At 48.1% G+C, this 21,188-nt stretch overlaps 1 protein-coding gene across 3 annotated transcripts in view; it reads left to right on the forward strand.

Annotated features, from left to right (window-relative positions):
* AK1 (adenylate kinase 1) overlaps window positions 1-21,188 on the forward strand; it is a 65,218-nt gene that overhangs the window by 21,150 nt on the left and 22,880 nt on the right. The window contains exons 6-8 of one of the 3 annotated variants that reach the window (XM_056860321.1): window positions 862-1,053; window positions 2,374-2,464; window positions 6,949-7,028. The exons of 1 other annotated variant lie outside the window; for it this stretch is intronic. In XM_056860321.1, coding sequence (XP_056716299.1) covers window positions 862-1,053; window positions 2,374-2,464; window positions 6,949-7,028 — 363 coding nt within the window. Of the gene's footprint in view, window positions 1-861; window positions 1,054-2,373; window positions 2,465-6,948; window positions 7,029-9,808; window positions 9,820-21,188 lie in introns of those variants that run through there. One more of the 3 variants, XM_056860319.1, reaches the window with a different exon arrangement.

The raw sequence follows: 21,188 nt of genomic DNA on the forward strand, positions 1-21,188 counted from the left end.
GGGAGCACATCACTCTGAGCCCGGTCCTGGCCGGGGAGAGCGAGGTAATAAGTGGAAACAAACAAACAAATAAATAAGGGTATGAAAAGTCATTAGGCAGTAGGACCTTGAAGAAACCCTGGTGCAGTAACTGCGGGGGCAGGAACATTACAGGAATGTTTAAGGGAAGTAGCAAGCAGAAAGGAAGCCAAACCTGCAGTTCAGGGATCGTCCTGAACCTCTGTGAGCAGATGAACACATGAAGCTGCCTTATACCGAATCAGACCCTCAGTCCATCAAAGTCAGTATTGTCTAATCAGACCCGCAGCCTCGATGCATACCTATTCTCTCCAGGATCAAAGGAGCATGCCTATTATATTAGGTGCTGTGAAACACAGGCAGGAGAATGCTGCTGCAGTCGTCTTGCTTGTGGGCTTCCTAGAGGCACCTGGTTGGCCACTGTGTGAACAGACTGCTGGACTTGATGGGCCTTGGTGTGATCCAGCAGGGCCTTTCTTATGTTCTTATGAGCATGCCTATTATATTAGGTGCTGTGGAAAACAGGCAAGATGTTGCTGCAGTTGTCTTGTTCGTGGGCTTTCTAGAGGCACCTGATTGGCCACTGTGTGAACAGGCTGCTGGACTTGATGGACCCTGGTCTGATCCAGCATGGCTTTTCTTCTTTTCTCACTGTTGGGGAGAATGGCATTGTAGTAGGCAATGTATGAGTATATGGGGCACATGACAGGGGAAAGAGGGGAGAGGATAGAAGGAATAAAGGAAAGGGAAAGGTAATGGGGCAAACTCAGTGTTTGCAATTGTAGGAGAAGGAAGAGGACCGCCCCCCTGTTGACACCTGTTCCTTGTCTCCTTCGCTGGCAGATTGGCTCACCAGACCTCATTGTGTTCCTGGCTTGTTCCAGCCAAGAGCTCCGTCAGCGGCTAGAAAAACGGGCGCAGGAGCAAGGTCGTTTGGATGATAACGCCCACGCTATTGAGCGCAGGCTGGAGACTTTCAAGCATAACATCTCGTTGATTGTGAAATATTACCAAGAAAAGGGGACCATCGTGCGGGTGAGACGGCATGAGGAAGGTCACACACTGGGTTGATGGGTATGCTAAGTCGTTGGGGATGGATGTGGGAATCCAAAATAGCAATTAAGGCAAAGATTCAAAGTTGGGACCTTGTGAGATTCCTGGTTCTTACCTTCTTGGATATCATCTCAATCGATGCCTTGGGAAAAGTGGTTTTGAACAATAATGTAACCTGTTACTTTCTGAAGTAACCCACGTTTTGTGTGTGTTGCAATATTTGGCAAGCCTGAGATAAGTACAGAATTACATATTGCAGGGCAGATTCTCAGCTGCTTGAGAATCTTGGCTTCCATTGTTCTTATTTTACTTTAATAATCAAATGGAGGGCCCCCATGCCAATCTGATATGCAGCTAAACTAGGCTACACATCAACAAAAAAACTGGGTTTCTACATTCTTGGGGGACTCTCCAGGTATGCAGAAAAATATGACTTTGTAAGCTGACCAAAAGATAAAAAGGAACCTACAAGTCATTTTGGTGAGGTCTGAGCATGCAGGAGAAAGCTATGAGTGTGGCTCAGTTGAAAGGCATTAAAGGAAATACTAGGGAGGGAGATGGAATAATTATAGAATCCCAGAGGGACAGATTTTGGTTTGGGGGTATTTTAGTTTAACCCTCTCAACACGTGACTCTTCAGGGACCACCAGCTTGTCTCCTGAAATAGTAAACTTGAAACAGATAAAATTATTTTTATTGATAATAATACTTAGCATTTAAAAAGCATTTTCGAGTGATCAAGCCCCTCCCATGTATCCTCTCTTCACTCCTTGCAAGGAGCAGTATTATTATCCTCCTGTGGCAGGAGAGAGGCTGAGAGGGAGACTATCTGGGAGTTCAGAGGTGGGATAAAATTTGAATTGAGAGACTTCCCATTGCATGGTCTTAGCTGCAGAGAGACAGTCCACCCAAGGGGGTCTACTGAGAAGTAAGTTCCCTTTCATTCCATGGGGCTAACTTCTAGGAAAGTGTTTTTTAGGGTTGCAGGCTTAAATGTCGGTAGCTTGCGGGGGGGGGGGGAGAATTCTGTGCCCCCTTAAAGACTTCTGGATTTATAAATACATTAACTCTTCCAAGGAGTTGCAAGATTCTTTATGGCCCAAGGTTGCTTAAAACAACATAATTTAGCTTCTTGTGTTCCAGAGTCTGCATTAGAGCGCAGGATAATGCTGCTGCAGTCGTCTTGTCTGGGCTTCCTGGAGGCACCTGGTTGGCCACTGTGTGAACAGACTGCTGGACTTGATGGACCTTGGTCTGATCCAGCATGGCCTTTCTTATGTTCTTCCCACTTCCCCTCTCCAGTTTGATGCAGACAGAGAGGAAGACGATATATTTGCGGACATCAGCTCTTGTGTTCAGCAGCGGCTGTTCCCAGAGGGGATGGAGGTTCCAGGTGAGAGAGGCACCCATTTAAGCCCGGATGAATGAGCGAAGGAACAGTGCCACTTGGGCGGGTGGAGCTAGACTTCTTGTCGTAGTGTGAGCCTTGGGAACTAACTACACAATACATTGTGTTTGGGTCCACCACAGGTCCTGTGTGCTGGATGTTCTGTGTTGAAACTTCACTCCCAGGCTTGCTGCAGCCCGATTTGGATCAGAACACTTGGGGTGAAGGGACTTAAGCCTACTCCGCAGGACCGTTTTTCCTAACCTGACCAGGTCCCTTAACTCATTATGGAGTACGTGGGTTGGATCCAGGGTCTCCACCCAGTTGCCTGTGTAACAGTCACATGTTGTGACTCTTGTGTGCGTTCTACCCAATTTAGACTGTGACTGTGGTGCATATGGAGAAAGGGATTCAACCTTGTCCCCCACACCATTTTTATTTTTATTATTATAGGAGGAGGAGTTGGTTTTTATATGCCAACTTTCCCTACCACTTAAGGAAGAATCAAACCAGCTTACAATCACCTTCCCTTCCCCTCCCCACAACAGACACCCTGGGAGGTAGGTGGGGCTGAGAGAGCTCTAAGAGAGCTGTGGATAGCCCAAGGTCACCCAGCTGGCTTTATGTGTAGGAGTGGGGAAACCAACCCGGTTCACCAGATTAGCGCCCGCCACTCGTGGAGGAATCAAACCCGGTTCTCCAGATAAGAGTCTACTGCTCCTAACCAGTGCTCTTAACCACTACGCTGGTTCTCCCATCCCTCCCCGACCGAGGTCAGGCCCGTGGCTGCTCACATCCTGCACAACAACAATATAATTAACATTCAATCATTTAAAACAATACATAACAATTTTGTTAAAAACTCTAGTAGAGTCTAAAATTACATATTACACAGGTTTAAAAATTCCATATTGCACAATCCATATGGCATCATTCAAGGCGTAGAGACATCCTTCTAGTCAGGAAAAGGAAGGCGAGGTGGGCGAAATGAACTCAGAATGGAATAGAAAATGATACAGATAATACAAGGAGGCCAGATATGATGGAACCGTTGCTGCTCTCAACCGTAGGCCTGGCAGAACACCTCTGTCTTACAGGCCCTGCGGAACTGAGCTAAATCCTGCAGGGCCTGGGTCTCATTTGACAGAGCATATTGCCAGACTGGGGCCAGGGCCAAAAAGGCCCTGGCCCTGGTTGAGGACAGCCAGATACTTCTGATCTGATCTGAAATTATCTAGGGGGTTGCTGTTTGGCCTGTTGGGGAAACCCCTGACTGTACAGGTTGGCTTCCCCAACAAGTCAAATAGTTAGGGTTGCCAACCTCCAGCAGGTGGCTGGAGATCTCCCACTATTACAACTGCTCTCCAGGCAACAGAGATCAGTTCCCTTGGAGAAAATGGCCACTTTGGCAATTAGGCTCTGTGGCATTGAAGTCCCTCCCCTCTCCAAACCCCACCCTCTTCAGGCTCCACCCCCAAAATCTCCAGGTATTTTCCAGTCCGGAGCTGGCAACCCTATAAATAGTGCATACCTGGAACCACTAGTCAGGAAACTGGCACTGGTGGAGAAGCGGGGAAGGGTGAATCCCCTCTCCATGTGCTCCACAATCACAATCTGAATAAGGCACTGTGAGCACTGAAATTGAAAACCTGCCAGTCACTTCTGCCTTGGTACACAGGCCACTGGGTTGGGACCCTAGACTCTGTAATTTGTGCCTTTGTGTGCATTTATTTATTTATATCACATTTCCCTCCCCAGTTGGGACACAAAGCAGCTTAGAACATTGGTTTCCCCTCCTCTGTTTTCTTGTAACAACAACCCTGTGAGTTAGGTCAGGCTGGAAATATGTGAGAAGCCCAAGGTCACCCAGTCAGCTTTCATGATAGATAGGGTTGCCAACCTCCAGGTACTGCAACGGAGTCTCCAATACAAAAGTAGCAAACAAGTCTTATTAGTGCTTACACATAAATGACATCAACAGAACAGAGTGAAAAATACATATAGGAACAACCAAAGTGCAGCCGAGTATCCCTCGTGGAACTGAGAACTGAGTGAAAGAACTGATCATTGGGTTCACTTTTTGGAAATGCTTTTTTGTAAGTATTTAACTGCTAATTATTGTATACGTTTATTTTTTTTATATTTATGCTAGATACAACACTGTATACTGTGTTTAATTTAGGATTGGGGCTGAAGAAAAGACTTGAAACGGCCGTCCCCCATCTTTTCCCAAAAAGCGTTTCTTTTGGGATTGAACCTGTTATTGGACTCTTTGAAGAAAAATTAATATATACTTGGAAGAACATGGCAGTTGGTGCATAAAGACTGCACTTAATTAAACTGTATATATTGTATATAACTTTGTTTCTATATGTATTTTTCACTCTGTTCTGTTGATGTCATTTATGTGTAAGCACTAATAAGACTTGTTTGCTACTTTTGTATTGGAGACTCTGTTGCAGTTTTACTAACCATTTGGTATTGGCACGGAGGTGCCTATTTTGTATTGTAACCTCCAGGTACTAGCTGGAGATCTGCTATTACAACTGATCTTCAGCCGATAGAGATCAGTTCAACTGGAGAAAATGGCCGCTTGGGCAATTGGACTCTATGGCATTGAAGTCCCTCCCGAAACCCATAAGAACATAAGAAAGGCCCTGCTGGATCAGACCAAGGCCCATCAAGTCCAGCAGTCTGTTCACACAGTGGCCAACCCTGCCCTCCTCAGGCTCCACTCCCAAAACCTCCCACTGGTGGCAAAGAGGGACCTGACAACCCTAATGACAGAAGTGGAGATTCGAACCCCAGACTTCCATGATCCTAGTCCGACACTCTATCCTCCATGCTACACCATGCTATCTGTCTGTAATGTGTAAAGAGACAGTCCCTGTGAGCCATTATTTGCCCTCTTAGGTAAAGGTATATATAAAGATAGGCTACATGTGTACAGCACAGAACTCCCAGCACGTTGGGTAGACCTATAAATAATGTGTTGTTTAATTAGGCCGTTAGATGGCTCTGTTTCTGCCTATCACTTTCCCTCGATAATGCAGATTGGAAGTAAATCATTATGTAAGGAGCCAGGCCAAAGAAGGGTGATACAATAGGAGACGTGTGACCAAGCAGCAGTCTGTGAGTGAGTGGACCATGCAGGCCGTAGATAAAGTAAAAATGCAGAGAGGCTGTTTGTAGGAAAAGAGAAGCTAGTGGGGGAACATGAGTGGAGTCTGAAGACGATCAATCACGAAGAAAGTGTGAAGTAATCCTGGCTGTAGTCCCAGAATGTTTGGGACTGAGGTTGGGTCTGGCCAAGCAGGGATTATATGTTGGTCCCAGCCAATCGGGAAATCTGATCTAGAGCCTATCAGGTCTTGGGATATATTATAGCTTGAAAGTCAGCTTGATCTATGAGGGTAAGAGTCATGATTCAGTGACAGAGCAACTGCTGGGAGAAAAGTTCTAGAACTGACGTGCAGGAAGGAAAGGAAATGGGGTTGAAGGAGGGTTCAATTCCTGTGTGCCCCTTTAGATGGTAGAGTTAGACTCCACCCTCTTTTTTAATGTGTGAATGGGGCAGACAAGTCTGTCCAGTCAAGTCTGGCTCAGAGAGCTTGTGCCCCTGTGGCACAAAAAAACAAAGGAGGGAGAAGTGAATGCTTGTCTCTCCTCGAGGGCAGCCAAAATGTTACTCAGAATGAATGCACCGTTTTTGGAACACAAAGCCTGGTTTGCCGTGGGGCTAAACTGGATTGTGTGCGCACGTGTGCACATGTGTACATGTACAGTGCCACATATTTCATTTCCTTCCTTTTATCCCTTAGAAGCTCCTTGATCAATTGATCTTGAGCAGCATATATCTAGTGTTGGAGGGCTATAAGGATTGAAAGAAACCTTGCCACATATTTCATTTCCAGAATTCTCAAATTGTAAAGGCTGTGCAAGACTCACCTCTGCCCATTGCAATTCTGGGAGTATCTTCTCTTCCACGAAGGCAAATCCCAGACAGGTAGCCATGGTGGTCGGCTTCAGCTGGAATAACCAAATACATTGTGGCACCAGAAAGACTTAATTGCGGTATTGGTGGCAGAAGCTTTTGTCAGGGGGTTACTTGTATTCCCTGCGATGTATTAAGAGTTTGAAAACGTTATAAAAAATACTGTTCGCACTTTGTTTGGCCCCTTTAGCTGTGAAGGCGTCTTCCAACCATTTATAAGCCGTGGTATCCAAAAACCCTTTTAAAGCGGTGTTTTTTATAACATTTTCAAACTCTTAATACATCGCTGGGAATACAAAGTGCGGCAACCGCCTCAGCCGGAACTCAGATGTGACAAAGTTAGCCGTGACTCACAAATGCTTCACAATACATTCGTTAGTCTTTCGGTGCCACAAGACTCTTTGTAGTTTTCTCTCCCATTGACAGCCTCCCCGCCCCACAGAGCAGCCATAAGCGTGCGAGATGTGGTGATGATTTTTTTGTGCTTTTAATTCAGAGTCTCCACTGCTGGCTTCGCTGGACTCTCTCTTCGGCCCTGGCCGAGAGCCTCCAACGGAGGAGCACGAGGAAGGGCAGGTAAGTGACATGTACCAGACCCGGGCTTGGCAAAGCTGTCAGATTTTCCAGAGCCTCGATTGGCTGAAAGCCACAATTCCTGTTTCTCAGTCAAAAACAGGAAGTGGGGGGTTGGCGGCAGTTCCCTTGGGTCCATGGGAAATCACGGCGGAGTCCATTTGTCCAAGCAGCGAGCAGCCAAAGGGCAGAGGTCAGGAGTAGCCTTGGCACTGACCAGCCGTGCTCTGGCTGCCTGCCGTGCGCGTGAAGCAGAGAATAAATACTGGAAACTAGCAAGAGGGTCTCTTTAAGGGTTAGATGGTGATTGGAACTAGGGATGAGTAAAATGCTTTTGCCTCTCTATATGTTATTTCTCTCTTTGTTTGCTGCTAGTTTTGTTTGTATTACGTATGCAGGTTGTGCTGTTTTTAATACATAATACACACATGTTTAATGCAGATACACAACATTGAAAAGGCAGTTGTTTTGTGGGAGATATCTGGTGGGAGAAATGGTGTGAAGAAGAGTCATGGGTTGTGTTTAGAATCATAGAATCATAGAGTTGGAAGGGACCACCAGGGTCATCTCGTCCAACCCCCCTGCACAATGCAGGAAATTCACAACTACCTCCCCCCACATCCCCAGTGACCCCAACCCTCCCCCCGCCATGCAGGATCCCACAATCAAAGCACTCCCGAAAGATGGCCATCTAGCCTCTTCTTAAAGACCCCCAAAGACGGGGACTCCACCACCCTCCGAGGCAGCACATTCCACCGTCGAACAGCCCTCCCCGTCAGAAAGTTCTTCCTAATGTTTAGGTGGAATCACTTTTCTATTAGTTTAAATCCATTACTCCGTGTCCTAGTCTCTGGAGCAACAGAGAACAAGCTAGTTCCCCCATCAACATGACATCCCTTCAAATATTTAAACATGGCTATCATGTCTCCCCTCAACCTTCTCTTCTCCAAACTAAACAAACCCAACTCCCTAAGTCTCTCCTCATAAGGCATGGATTCCAGACCTTTGACCATTCTGGTCGCCCTCCTCTGGACACGCTCCAACTTGTCAACATCCTTCTTAAATTGTGGAGCCCAAAACTGGACACAGTATTCCAAGTGAGGTCTGACCAATGCAGAATAGGTAAGGTAAAGGTCCCCTGTACAAGCACCGGGTCGTTCCTGACCCATGGGGTGACGTCACATCTAGGCAGATTATGTTTACGGGGTGGTTTGCCAGTGCCTTCCCCAGTCATCTTCCCTTTACCCCCAGCAAGCTGGGTACTCATTTTACCGACCTTGGAAGGATGGAAGGCTGAGTCAACCTTGAGCCGGCTACCTGAAACCAACTTCCGTCGGGATTGAACTCAGGTCGTGAGCAGAGTTTGGACTGCAGTACTGCAGCTTACCACTCTGCACCACGGGGCTCCTATTTTCCTTCCCTTGATCTAGACACAATACTCCTATTGATGCAGCCCAGAATTGGATTGGCCGCCTTAGCCGCCTTATCACACTGTTGACTCATGTTCAGTTTGTGGTCCACTAAGACTCCCAGATCTCTTTCACATGTACTGGAATCCATGCCTTTTGCATAATCAAAATCTAAACAGGAGGTTGAAAACAGCAGGGCTGAGAAATTCAAAATCATTCCTGTCAGAGCCTGTCCTCCATAGGGTTGTCAGCCTCCAGGCAGGGACCTGGAGATCACCTGGAATTACAACAGATCTCCAGAAGACAGAGACCAGTTCTTGGCCATCTTCTGTCACTGGGGGTATTGGGGGGGAGGTAGTTGTGAATTTCCTGCATTATGCAGGGGGTTGGACTTGATGACCCTGGTGGTCCCTTTCAACTCTATGATTCTATTCTATTCCCCCTGGAGAAAATGGGTGCTGTGGAGGGTGGACTTTATGGCAGTATAGCCCAATGAGGTCCCTTCCGTCCCCAGGTTCCACCTCCAAATCTCAAAGAACTTCCCAACCCACAGTTGGCAATCCTAGGATTCCTCCACTTTTGGGAACAGCTTTTCCTTTTCTCTGACTGCCTCTTCTCTTTCACTACCTAGTTCTTCGGAAGAGCTTTCCTAAATTGCTTTTCTTGCTAGACTTGCCAACTGGCTGGGAAACCCTGGTTTGGCTTGCTGCAGCCTCTGAAACTTTTTGTGCCCTGGAGCTAAACATTTTCACCTTCTTGTTACTTCAGGTTACGTTGCTGTTAAAGGGACAACTATGGGGGCCAGTTTGATAGTTGCCAGGCCACTGACACACTCTTCACCCTCATCTCCTTACTACTCCTGTTTTAGGCCTTGAAGATAGTTTGGAAGCTTTGGCTGGTTCAAAACACAACCTCAAGGCTCTTGGCTGGCGGAAGGGTACAGGACCACATCTTGCCAGCTTCAAAAGAACACCGCCGGCTGCCAGTTTTCTTCCAGGCATAATCAAAGTCCTGGTTCTTTCCTTGAAAGACTTCAGTAGGCTGAAGGCCAAGCTACACAGTACGTTTTTTAACTAGTTGGGCCCAGGTTCAACAGAACTGACTAGCTTTCCCCACAGATACACAGCAGCTGTGGGGAACATTGCTTCTAAAGCCTTTGGGGGCCTGATTCAGCTCAGGACCACGGTGTGAGGGGAGGAGGGGCTCCTGCTCCCCCCATGCGGTATTACTTTTCTTCATGTGCAGCTCCAAATTTATTCAGATAACTCCCTACAGGGGTTGTTTCAGCTCAGAAAATCGGCTCAGGGGGAAAGGCAGAAACACCCCCTGCACTGTAGTCCCAATCCAAATTGGGCCCCTGCAGATTTTAAAAAACAGTGTTTGAGCACAGACCCTCCTTGCTAAAAAACATATGATATGGTTTGGCCCTGGGGTCAGGATACTGAGAGGATAGGGTTGCCAACACATGAACACATGAAGCTGCCTTATACTGAATCATACCCTTGGTCCATCAAAGTCAGTATTGTCTACTCAGACTGGCAGCGGCTCTCCAGGGTCTCAGGCTGAGGGTTTTCTCATCACCTACTTTCTTAGTCTCTTTAACTGGAGATGCCAGGGATTGAACCTGGGACCTTCTGCATGCCATGCAGATGCTCTACCACTGAGCCACAGTCGCTCTCCATGGCCCTCCAGGTACTAGCTGGAGATCTGCTGCTATTACAACTGATCTCCAGGCAATAGAGATCAGTTCACCAGGAGAAAATGCCGCATCACAACAGGCCTTTGCCACTCAAACTGGGAGTGTGAGTGGAAACCGGCCCTTTGCGATTCGGCGCTTCCGGACGTAAACCAATCCACCAGGCTGTCCGCTGACCAGCTGAGGGTCGGCGTGCACGGGTTGCCCGCCGATCCTCAGCTGGTCAGCGGACAGCCCGGTGGATTGGTGGGGATTTGCCCACCACCACCTGGCACTTGGCAACCCTAGTGATAAACAGTTGTACTTATGTGAAAATGTGCCATGTTTAATACACCCACAACAGTACATACTGCTACAGATTTCTGGGTAACCACTCATTTCGAACAATTCCTTCATCAGGTATCAATCACAATGTCATTCTGAAATGTCTTTGTGTATAAATGATCATAAAAATGCTGAAGTGTTTTGTGCCTTTAAAAAACCTAGGGTTGCCAGCTGTGGGTTGGGAATTAACTGGAGATTTTGGGGGTGGAGCCTGAGGTTTGGAGAGGGGAGGGACTCCAATTCCATAGAGTTTGATGGCCACAGCGGCCATATTCTCCAGGGCAACTGATCTCTGTCGCCTGGAGATCAGTTGTAATAGCTGGAGATCTCCAGCCACCACCTGGAGGTTGGCAACCCTAGGTATTTCTCAACCTGGACCTGGTAACCCTACACACAACAGCTGCAATGAATGGCTATTTACAAAATAAAGAGACTTTTTGGGCTTGGAACACACTGTGGGGGGGGGGGAGAAGGGCTCCTGTCTCCCCGCACCAAGCCATCCCCCCGCCCGCATCAAGCCATTATTGCTGGTGTGTGTGTGATTTCCCCATTTTTGCTTTAACACATGGAGCAGGACCCCCCCCCCACACACACACACACATCATTCCAAGCCCAAAGTGGCCCATCTTTAATTTTTTAAAGGAGCAGGTAAAGAGAGGATTCCTGTCTCCCCCCCCCCCCCCCACGCCCCGCTTTCTACAGCTAGCAACAGAGCAGAAATGAGAAGATGGGTTTTGGTTAGCAAAACCATGCAGGGCCCAAGAGTTGATCGCTTTCTTCCCCCTCCCCTGCATGCCACAGCATGGGCCCCCTCCCACATGGTAGCTATCAGCCTTTTAAAAATGCTGAGAAGATCTGGTCCTGGACCTCCTGTCTGGCAGAACGGAGGCATTTGCACACAAGTGATTTCCTCTGCCCTGCCTAAGTGCACAGTCTAAGGGCTGTGTGTCTGTGCAAAGGGCATACCAAGACGCAAAAGGGTTTGTCTGCTCCCCACCCCGAAAGTAATCTGAACACCAGCTCAAAACCTTTTTAATAAGGTTACTGTTGATAAAGAATATCCCTAATTGAAAATAAGACCAAATGATCGAAAGTGGAGTTTTTCTGTCTGTGCCTGGTACTTTTCTCCTTCTTTTCGCCACCTGCACACATCCCGTTATGGATTTCCCCGCTCTGCAGCTGCCCCCCAAAGCATTGCTATGCTGCTCACGTCTTCAGGAGTCGGGTGTCCTTCACTAGCAACCCAGCCAGGCAGGGATAATTCACCCCCCCCCCACCCCGTTCCCAGCATGCCACGCGTCTGACAACAGTATATAGAGTGGTAAAAATAGCCAGGGAAGGCATGCAGGGCAGTTTGCTGGAGAGAAACAGGCTGGTTTCCTCGCAACCCCTTGTGTCCCCCGCCATTCCAGTGTTGAGAGGTAAGCTGGAGCATCATCGAAGGCAATGTTTTGTCAGGACCCGTCTGCAGAGAAAGGCTCTTGTGTTGCATTGGGAGGCTGTGTTTTTCATTTCATTTTTTCCATTCAGATTGCTACCCGTGGAAAATAGCACAATGGAATTATTATTATTTTTAAATCTATCTGCCCAGGGATTCAGCAGCTATGCAAAGGTGCAGCTAGACTGTGTGTGTGTGTTGGTTTTGTAGGCCAGCTGTCTCTGAGTGCGTTTAGCGCGAGGAGGGGTGTGGGAAAACCACACAATCGCTCCACACGGGTTTGTGTTTAATCCCTTGCATCGAGATGCTAATCGCATACTTCGTGTGTGCCATTTCATCCGGGCCTGCAAACATCCCTTGTCCAGGCTCTTCCAGTAATCTCGGACGTGTCCAAGTAACGAATTTCAGCATTTTGGCTCTTCCAGAAGCTCCTGTCCTAGACAGTGACCCTGATCTTCAGCAGGTGTCTTTGATCTTCACACACGCAGGTGGTAGAAGGGAGGCTGCAAGGGGTGATGGATTTGCATGACCCTTCACATCAAAGAAAGAGCCCTTCTTGCAAAAAGAAAGCTAGCAGGGCAGCGAGAACTGTTCTGCCCCATCTAGGGTTGCCAGGTCCCTCTTCGCCACCGGTGGGAGGTTTTTGGGGCGGAGCCTGAGGAGGGTGGGGATTGGGGAGGGGAGGGACTTCAATGCCATAGAGTCCAATTGCCAAAGCAGACATTTTCTCCAGGTGAAGTGATCTCTGTCGGCTGGAGATCAGTTGCAATAGCAGGAGATCTCCAGCTATTACCTGGAGGTTGGCAACTCTAACCCCATCCCTTTGCTCGCTCTGCTGGTTTTCTTCTTGCTGAGAGTTTTAACACAGGGGAGTCTTCCAAACGGTGGTCCTCCACCTGCGGTCTGAAGTGGTACTGCCCATTCTACCACCTCTTTCTATTGCATGTGCAAACCCGCTCATTTTCCCACCCACTCATAATTTATGGAGTTTAGAGGAGTCACAGGGGGCATATCTGCACATGCAGCCAGCGGGAGACCCCAGCGAGGCACATTACTTTGTTTTTCAGCCTGGCTGGGATTGTGACTGGCTTTGCTTCTCATCCAGAGGGGAAAGAGTGTAAGTAGCCCCTGATTCCAATTTACTGAAATGCCCATGTTGTTGCTGGTTTTCTGTTGGCTGCCCTTGAGAAGTGGCAAATACCTGGACCCTGAGGAGGGCGGGGTTTGGAGAGGGGAGTGGCTTCAATGCCATAGAGTCCAATTGCCAAAACAGCCATTTTCTCCAGGGGAACTGATTTCTGCCACCTGGAGATCATTTGTAACAGTGGGAGATTTCCAGCCATCACCTGGAAGTTGGCAACCCTAGGTAGGGGTGGGAGGGGAAAGAGAAGCGGGAGGCTTGGGAAGCGCTTATCCCCCCCCCCCACCGCACACAATTGAACTTCAAGCAGAGCTTTTATACATATATAGCAAAGAAAGCAACTTTAGTGTTGTGTTTGCATGAATGAGGAGGGCAGGGAGCTGTTCCTGTTGGCAGCAGAGGATAGGACTTGCAATAACAGGTTTCAGTTGCGGGCGGAAGTTACCTACTGGATATTAAGATTTTTTTTTTTACAGTAAAAGTTGTTCGACAGTGAATCGGCTACCTAGGGAGGTGGTGCGCTCCCCCTCGCTGGCTGTCTTTAAGGAGAGGCTGGGCAAGTACTTGTCAGGGATGCTCTAGGCTGATCCTGCATTGAGCAGGGGGCTGGGCTAGATGGCCTGCACGGTCCCTTCCAACTCTATGATTCTAATGCATTCACTATGTGTGTGTGTGTGTGTTGCCTTCAGACATAGCGACAAGCTGCCAGTAAAACAGGACGTGCATGAAGCTGGCTTGTTGCTGGGCTAGCATGCTCCCCCTTCCCCCCCCCTCCCATTTCATACGGAGAATCCCATTTAGAAAAGAACTCCAGTTTCCCATGGTGTACAAATGCAGGCGTCTGCGTAAACTTGAACAACCCCTGCTACAGATACTTTTTGGTCTCCCGGATTGTGAGTTAGGAAACCTGCTTTTAGTGGATTCTAATCCTCAGCTTTCTCTTGCGTGCGCCAGATTTCTGGCTGCAGCTGTTAGGATCCGTAAAGAAATCAAGAAGCAAGAAAACTAATGGGTTCTAGGTTTTCTGGGTCTGTGTTTATGTGTTCTGTTTTATAGGGGTATTTTTTAGGTATATAGTGCAAAGTATTTTTTTGTATTGACGGCTGTGTATTTTGTGTGTGGGGCTATAATGGTCTCACTCGACCTATGCTGGTTATGTACCGCAATAAAGATGGACTGGCTGAACTAGGTTTCCCCCACAAACTGGGACTGTGGTGTACAACCTCGCGTAGTGATTGCGGTGAGGTCAGAACTAACTCCAGTGGGCCTCCACACCGCTGTTTGAACATCTGGGTTAGTGGAGTTAGTCCAAAGCATGCTCATTGTGTCCCCCTTCCCAGTTCCGTTTCTGGACTCTACCTTTAGAGCGCTCGTGTGGTGCAGTGGTTAGAGCGTTGGACTAGGATCTAGGAGACCCAGATTCAAATTCCCACTCTGCCGTGGACGTTCGCTCGGGGGCTATTGGGCCGGTTATCGTCTCTCAGCCTCACAGAGTTGTTGTGAGGGTAAAATGGAGGAAGGGAGAACAATGTTGTAAGCTGCTTTGGGTACCCATTGAGGAGCAAAATGGGCGATCACTCAATATCCCTGCATTTCAAAGTCTTGGGTTAGACCTTGGAAAGATGCTGCCAGCCATTGGCTGTTTCACTCTCCCCCTGCGTTTCCCCACGTTTTGAGGGACCTGTTTTATCTCGAATTTGAAAACTCGGGCAAAACACGGGGAAACGCAGGGGGAGAGCGAGGCGACCTCGGGCTGTTGGAAACGGCACCCATAATCAAAGCAAAGACCCGGAGTCGTCAGAGGGGTGATGGCGAGTGAGACAGCCATGCATAAAAGGCCTGAGCTTTCGACCTTTGTCACCCCCTTTCTGCATTATAGTATATTGTTCCTCTAACAGGTTTGTTTGTTTGCACTGTTTCCCCATTCTGTAATCTTAGTCCTACTGCATTGTTTATTGGATGTCTTATGCTGTCTGATCAGATATCTATCTATCTATCTATCTATCTATCTATCTATCTATCTATCTATCTATCTATCATCTATCTATCATCTATCTATCATCTATCTATCATCTATCTATCATCTATCTATCATCTATCTATCATCTATCTATCATCTATCTATCATCTATCTATCATCTATCTATCATCTATCTATCTATCTATCTATCTATCTATCTATCTATCCTCCTTGAGTCTGAGCGAGAAAGGTGGACTATAAATGGAGAGCCAGCATGGTGTAGTGGTTAAGAGCGGTGGTTTGGAGCAGTGGAGTCTGATCTGGAGAACCAGGTCTGATTCCCCACTCCTCCACATGAGCGGTGGAGGCTAATCGGGTGGACTGGATTTGTTTCCCCACTCCTATACACGAAGGCAGCTGGGTGACCTTGGGCTAGTCACAGCTCTCTCAGCCCCACCTACCTCACAGGGTGTCTGATGTGGGAAGGTGATTGTAAGCTGGTTGGATTCTCCCTTAAGTGGTAGAGAAAGTCGGCATATAAAAACCAACTCTTCTTCTTACAAACAAACAAACAAATAAGTAGAAATAATGCTGCGGTAGAGGGGCCAAACATCTGCTTCAGTAGAGGGCTACTTCATTCGCTCAACGGCTTCTGAAAGCAACCTAAAGTAGAATTGATGGTGCCGACAGAGAAAAAAAACCTTTAGTTAGCCCTGCCCAAGCCACCCCTGGAGACCACTCATTGACTTACCAAGGGCCATTGTGAGATCTGAACAGTGTGTGAAGTCAGCAGGCTAACTCAAGGGTAGCTGGACTTGACCAGGAGAGGAGGCCGGCGCATGGCCTACATGAAGAGGGTTCCCTGACCTAACATCTTCCCTCTGCCCTCCCAAAGGTGAATCCGGTACACTGTCATATTTGGGGGATACAAAATGCACTTGATAGGTTGGGATCACTATATAGGTGGGCAACCCTTCAGGCGTAAGGTGGGATGAGGCAGGAATCCACAGGGATGTGATCAGAGCACATGAGGCACAATCATCTACTTTTTATACAACGGTGCCTGTTAGTGAGGAAAGAGGCATTTTCATACAGGGAGGTGAAAGTGTGTGCGTGTGTCCGCATGTGTGTTAGAGCGCCATTTAGATCGGAAGAATGGAGTAGAACAGGGGTGTTGAACTCATTTGTTGCGAGAGCCAGACATGACATAAATGTCACTTGGTCGGGCTGGGCCATGTGTACCATAAAATTTATTGCCACCCTTCCCACCCAGATGGGGTGACGGTGCACTCGGACTGCCCTCTTCCCAAAGAGATCAGAGAAGAGCAGGTCTGGGAAAGAGCATACCAAGGATGGAGAAAGGACGATTAGAGCACATTTACAGAATGATGTTGTATGGTTGCTTTAAAAAAAAGAAAGCATGCTATGGTGTGAACACCGAGAGGAGCCTCCATGTGGAAGCAGCCACTGGGAGATCCAGCTGCTCTGGTCCACAATGCTTGCTCTGGTCCCCCTGCGAACGTGTGGATGTGACCTCTGCAATATTTATGGCTGCGCCATACTTAGAACTCAGAAGCAAGCAAAATCTCAGGGCCCTCTGGCCTTATTAGGTGTGGATGGAGGGGAGTGTAACTGGATCTCTTCCCTTCCTTTCTCCAGCCAGATCACCGGGTTGCAAAGTTCGCTCTGTGGGGCCTGGACTTTGCAAGGAACTGTGGCTCTATTTTAGGGATGGGCCTCCTTACAATTCTTCCTGAGCCCTCAGACGTTATTTTCAAACCAGGCTGAGAGGAGAGGGAAGAGGTCCGTCATTAGGGTTAATGTTTTTTGCAAGAATTACATGGGGCCTTATGTGAGCTGGTGTTGCCTTCATTCATTACATAGGAAGTACAAAAGTTGCTTCGAATTCTTGGCCTGTCGTTCCTGGTGGCCAGATTTAGTTTGGGCTGCAGATTTGGGCCCAGTTAGGGTTGCCAGGTCCCCCTTTGCCACTGTTCAATGCCATAGAGTCCAATTGCCAAAGTGGCCATTTTCTCCAAGGGAACTGATCTCTGTTGCCTGGAGATCAGTTGTAATAGCAGGAGATCTCCAGCTAGTACCTGGAGGTTGGCAACCTTAGGTCCAGTTGACTGGGGAGCTGGCTCTTTAGGGCTGTTGTTTTTTTATTTTTATACTAAAGGCAAGTGGAGAGGGAAAGGGAATAGCTAGCTGTCAGGACAGAGATGTTCTTTAATGATCTCAGCTTATTAGTCTGGTAGGCTGTGTGTTGAGGGAAAAAGTGTGAGCTCAAGGGACACACCTTGGAGGTTTCCTGGCGTGTGATTCATCAATGCACTTCCCCGGCCCTATTGAGACCAGTTTTCACTTGTGAATAAATCAAAATGCATCTGAAAAGATGTTTCCCCATCACACCTAGAATCATAGAGTTGGAAGGGGCCACGCAGGCCATCTAGTCCAACCCCCTCTCAGTGCAGGATCAGCCTAGAGCATCCTTGACAAGTGTTTGTCCAGCTGCTGCTTAAAGACTGCCAGTGAGGGAGAGCTCACCACCTCCCTAGGTAGCCTATTCCACTGTGGACATTACTCTTACTGTAAAAAAATTGTTCATAATATCCTAAGCCAGTCCCTTTCCTCCCATAATTTAAACCCATTATTGTTAGCGCCACTCGCAGGTCACGCTAAGGATTCGGCTCTTGGTGCTTTGTCTAACTACGAAACAACCACAGGCAAAAATAAAGTAAAAATCTTTGGTTTATTGTGCACAATAAAGGCCACTGCTAGCAAGCAAGGGTTGCTGAATGCAGAGAGCATTTGACACACGCATAATTTCACCTTGTATACCTTTTCGCTGGTGTGTAGTAATACAACATTATGACTTGCATGTGACATATAGCAGTTTGTGACAAAAACGTACTAGTGACACCTGAGTTAGTATAATCAATATTGGAATGTGGACTGGCGATACATTGGTTGTTGGGGTCTTCTTTGAAATACGGAGACAACCTTGAGAATGTGTGTTCTACTGATATGCGTAGAAGTCAGATTGCCATCATTGCTTTAAGACATACATTCTTCTAGCATAGCCTCTGGATACTCACTGTCCTTGTGAGGTTCCATAAACAATATGCCTTAGATCTCTGTTGGCGCTACAGGCCTTCTATCTATGCATATCGCTCATGTTATTTACAACAGCTCCCTGTGGCATTTTCTCAAGGCATCTTCCCTGTCACCATTCTTTCCCATAACATTCCCACTCAGTAGGGCAGAGTGTAATCAAAGCATGGATTAATACAAAATCTAATACAGAAAAGGATTGATTCAAGATCTAATATGGCATGTCCCCTATCATTATTGCAAGCCCTGTCCTCTGCTGCCAACAGGAACAGCTCCCTACCCTCCTCTGGCAGACCTTCAAATTAAGCAACCCTGTCCACCTTCTCTTCTCCAGACTAAACATTCCCAAGTCCCTTAGCCTTTCCTCATAGGGCTTGGTCTCCAGGCCCCTGATCATCCTCTTCGCTCTCCTCTCCACCTGCTCCATTCTGTCCACATCCTTTTTGAAGTGGGGCCTCCAGAACGGCACGCAATACTCCAGGTGCGGCCTGACCAATGCAGTGTACATTGCGACTATGACATCTTGTGATTTGAATGTTATGCCCCTGTTGATACACCCCAAGACCGCATTAGCCTTAACCTCGTTTCAATGTGTGGTTTAGCTGAGGTTGTGATTTTGGTTAAGCATCCGTGGGTGTTAATTTGTTTGCTCAGTCCAAGCGTCCCATCCTCTGCTCACTTTAGCAGCAGATCTGCTAACAAGAGGGCATGGCTGGCCCCCGCCTTCATTTTGAGCAGTTGGAAGCCGTAGTTGGAGACAGGATTCTGAACCAGGCAGATCTTTGTGTTGGATCCAGCAAAGCAATTCGGATGACTTTCCACCTCTGCTCTTCCACAATTACTAAGGTTGCCAACCTCCAGGCTAAACTGGTGAACTGGATTTGTTTCCCCACTCCTGCACCTGAAGGCAGCTAGGTGACCTTGGGCTCGTCACAGCTCTATTAGAGCTGTCTCAGCCCCACCGACCTCACAGGGTGTCTGTTGTGGGGAGGGGAAGGTGATTGTAAGCCGGTTCAATTCTTCCTTCAGTGGTAGAGGAAGTAGGCATATAAAAACCAACTCTACTTCTTCTTCTTCTTCTTCTTCTTCTTCTTCTTCTTCTTCTTCGTCTTCGTCTTCGTCTTCGTCTTCTTGTCTGAAGGTTACCCCTTCATCTTCCTAACTGATGCTCAGGTTGCTCACCTGAGTTGTACCATGGACCACTGAAGCCATATTTTCCCACACTGCTCCCACATGCCACCTAACAGTTTCAGAGTAGGGCAGGCGGAACCCTCTCCCCTGGCATGCTGCCAATTGCCCCAGAGGTGTAAAAAATTCCTACCTGGCCCCCAAAGGGGCGACCAGCTTGTGCCTGCTATGAAACAGAGGGAGTGAGGGTGGGTGCCTCCTAACGTTTGCTTTCCCGAAGAGGGAGGGTCAGCCTGACGCAGGCCCATAGATGCCCTTTCCTTGAGCCCCCTTGCTTTCTGCATCAGGCCCCAGGCATGACAGCAGGCTGGCTGTCCGCTCCTGCTACCAGTGGCCAAACCGCGCACCTCCTCTCACCCTGGAAGGTGAGGATGGGGTGGCCATTGATTAAAGATCCCCAGTGCAATATGTAGTTTGACCCTAGGTTTGCCCTGTACATAAGCCTTTTCATCTGAAGATGCTTCCACGCATGAAGGTTCTCTGTCTGGCTCTCATTGCTGCTGTGAATACAGAGACATTTGCAACAAACAGCATTTCAATATAGCGGTTTTCTCCACACTTTCCTTGCTTGACCCCCTACGCCACCAGAGGGCTTTTTGTTTAAAAACCAGTAATTGACATGCGAAAGGATGCAAAGAGGGAAGAGCCACTCAACAATAGATGGGTTGACTCTATAAAGCAGGGGTGGGGAACCTTTTTCCCCGCCAAGGGCCATTTGGATATTCATAACATCATTCGCGGGCCATACAAAATTATCAAGAATTAGCCGACCAAGCCCCAAGCAGGCAGTTGCCCCAGATGATGCCCCCCCTCACGTGGGAAAGCAGGCAGGCATCCAACCGGTGGTGCACTCGCCCACCTGGTGGCACAGGATGGTCTGTTGCACCAGCGGGGTGTAGCCGTCCAGCCACATGCCAGAGTTGCTCCTGCTCCGCATGGCTGGGGCCGGATTCTACAGCCGGCTCCTGCTACCTCCTCCTGCAGGGATGAAATCAGGACACACTGGCTAAGAACTCACCCCCGTGCATTCTGGCCCTGCCTCCTTTAATCCCTCCATTGTCGCCACTTCCGCCCCCAGCCCTCTTGTAGTACAGAGGGAATACGTTTCTCCATGGCCCGGGTGGGATAGGGTTAACACAGTTTCTTGGGCGGTCCTAGCAGCTCCATAGCTAATGACCCTTCTGCAAGGGGGGAAAAAGTTCCTTTTCTTGGCAAAACACACTCACATCTGCCTTGAACAGAGGCTATTGCTGTCCGCGGGAGGGGGCAGATGACCAGTCTTAGATCCTTCTGAGCTAGAGATCTGCCAGGCTCACGAAGGGCTAGACCAAATGATTTCGCGGGCCTTAAATAGCCCCTGGACCTGACATTCCCCACCACTGCTATAAAGGAAGCCACAGCCCTCAATTTGCAAGACCTGAGCAAGACTGTTAAAGATAGGGCCTTTTAGAGGACACTGATTCAAAGGGTCGCCATGAGTCGGAAGCGACTTGACGGCACTTAACACGCACAATTGACATGCTGCTATAGCACTTTAACACTATAGTGGTGCCAGAAGGGGATGGCAGCCGCAGGGGGACTGGGGCAAGGAAAATGGCACTGATGTGAGTGTGCTCTGAAAAATGCACACCTTCCTGTCCAACACTGGTGCAAACACACTTTGGTGGCACTCTTTTTGAGAAAGATTCTCCCAAAGCAGGTTTAGGAAAGATTGCAGCAAAAAAAAAGGGGGGGGGAGAGCTGGAAGGTGCACAAGTGCATGATGTTGTCATGTGGATGCTGAGGAAAAGACCACTCCATACAGGAGCCACTGCAGAGCAAAACAGCTGTGTGAAAGCAGCCAAGGCTTCCCTTAAGTTGATATATCAAAGGAGTCAAGATGTGCTGCTCTGG

The sequence above is a fragment of the Euleptes europaea genome, chromosome 14 (assembly GCF_029931775.1).
Source record: "Euleptes europaea isolate rEulEur1 chromosome 14, rEulEur1.hap1, whole genome shotgun sequence".
Classification (NCBI taxonomy): Eukaryota; Metazoa; Chordata; class Lepidosauria; order Squamata; family Sphaerodactylidae; genus Euleptes; species Euleptes europaea.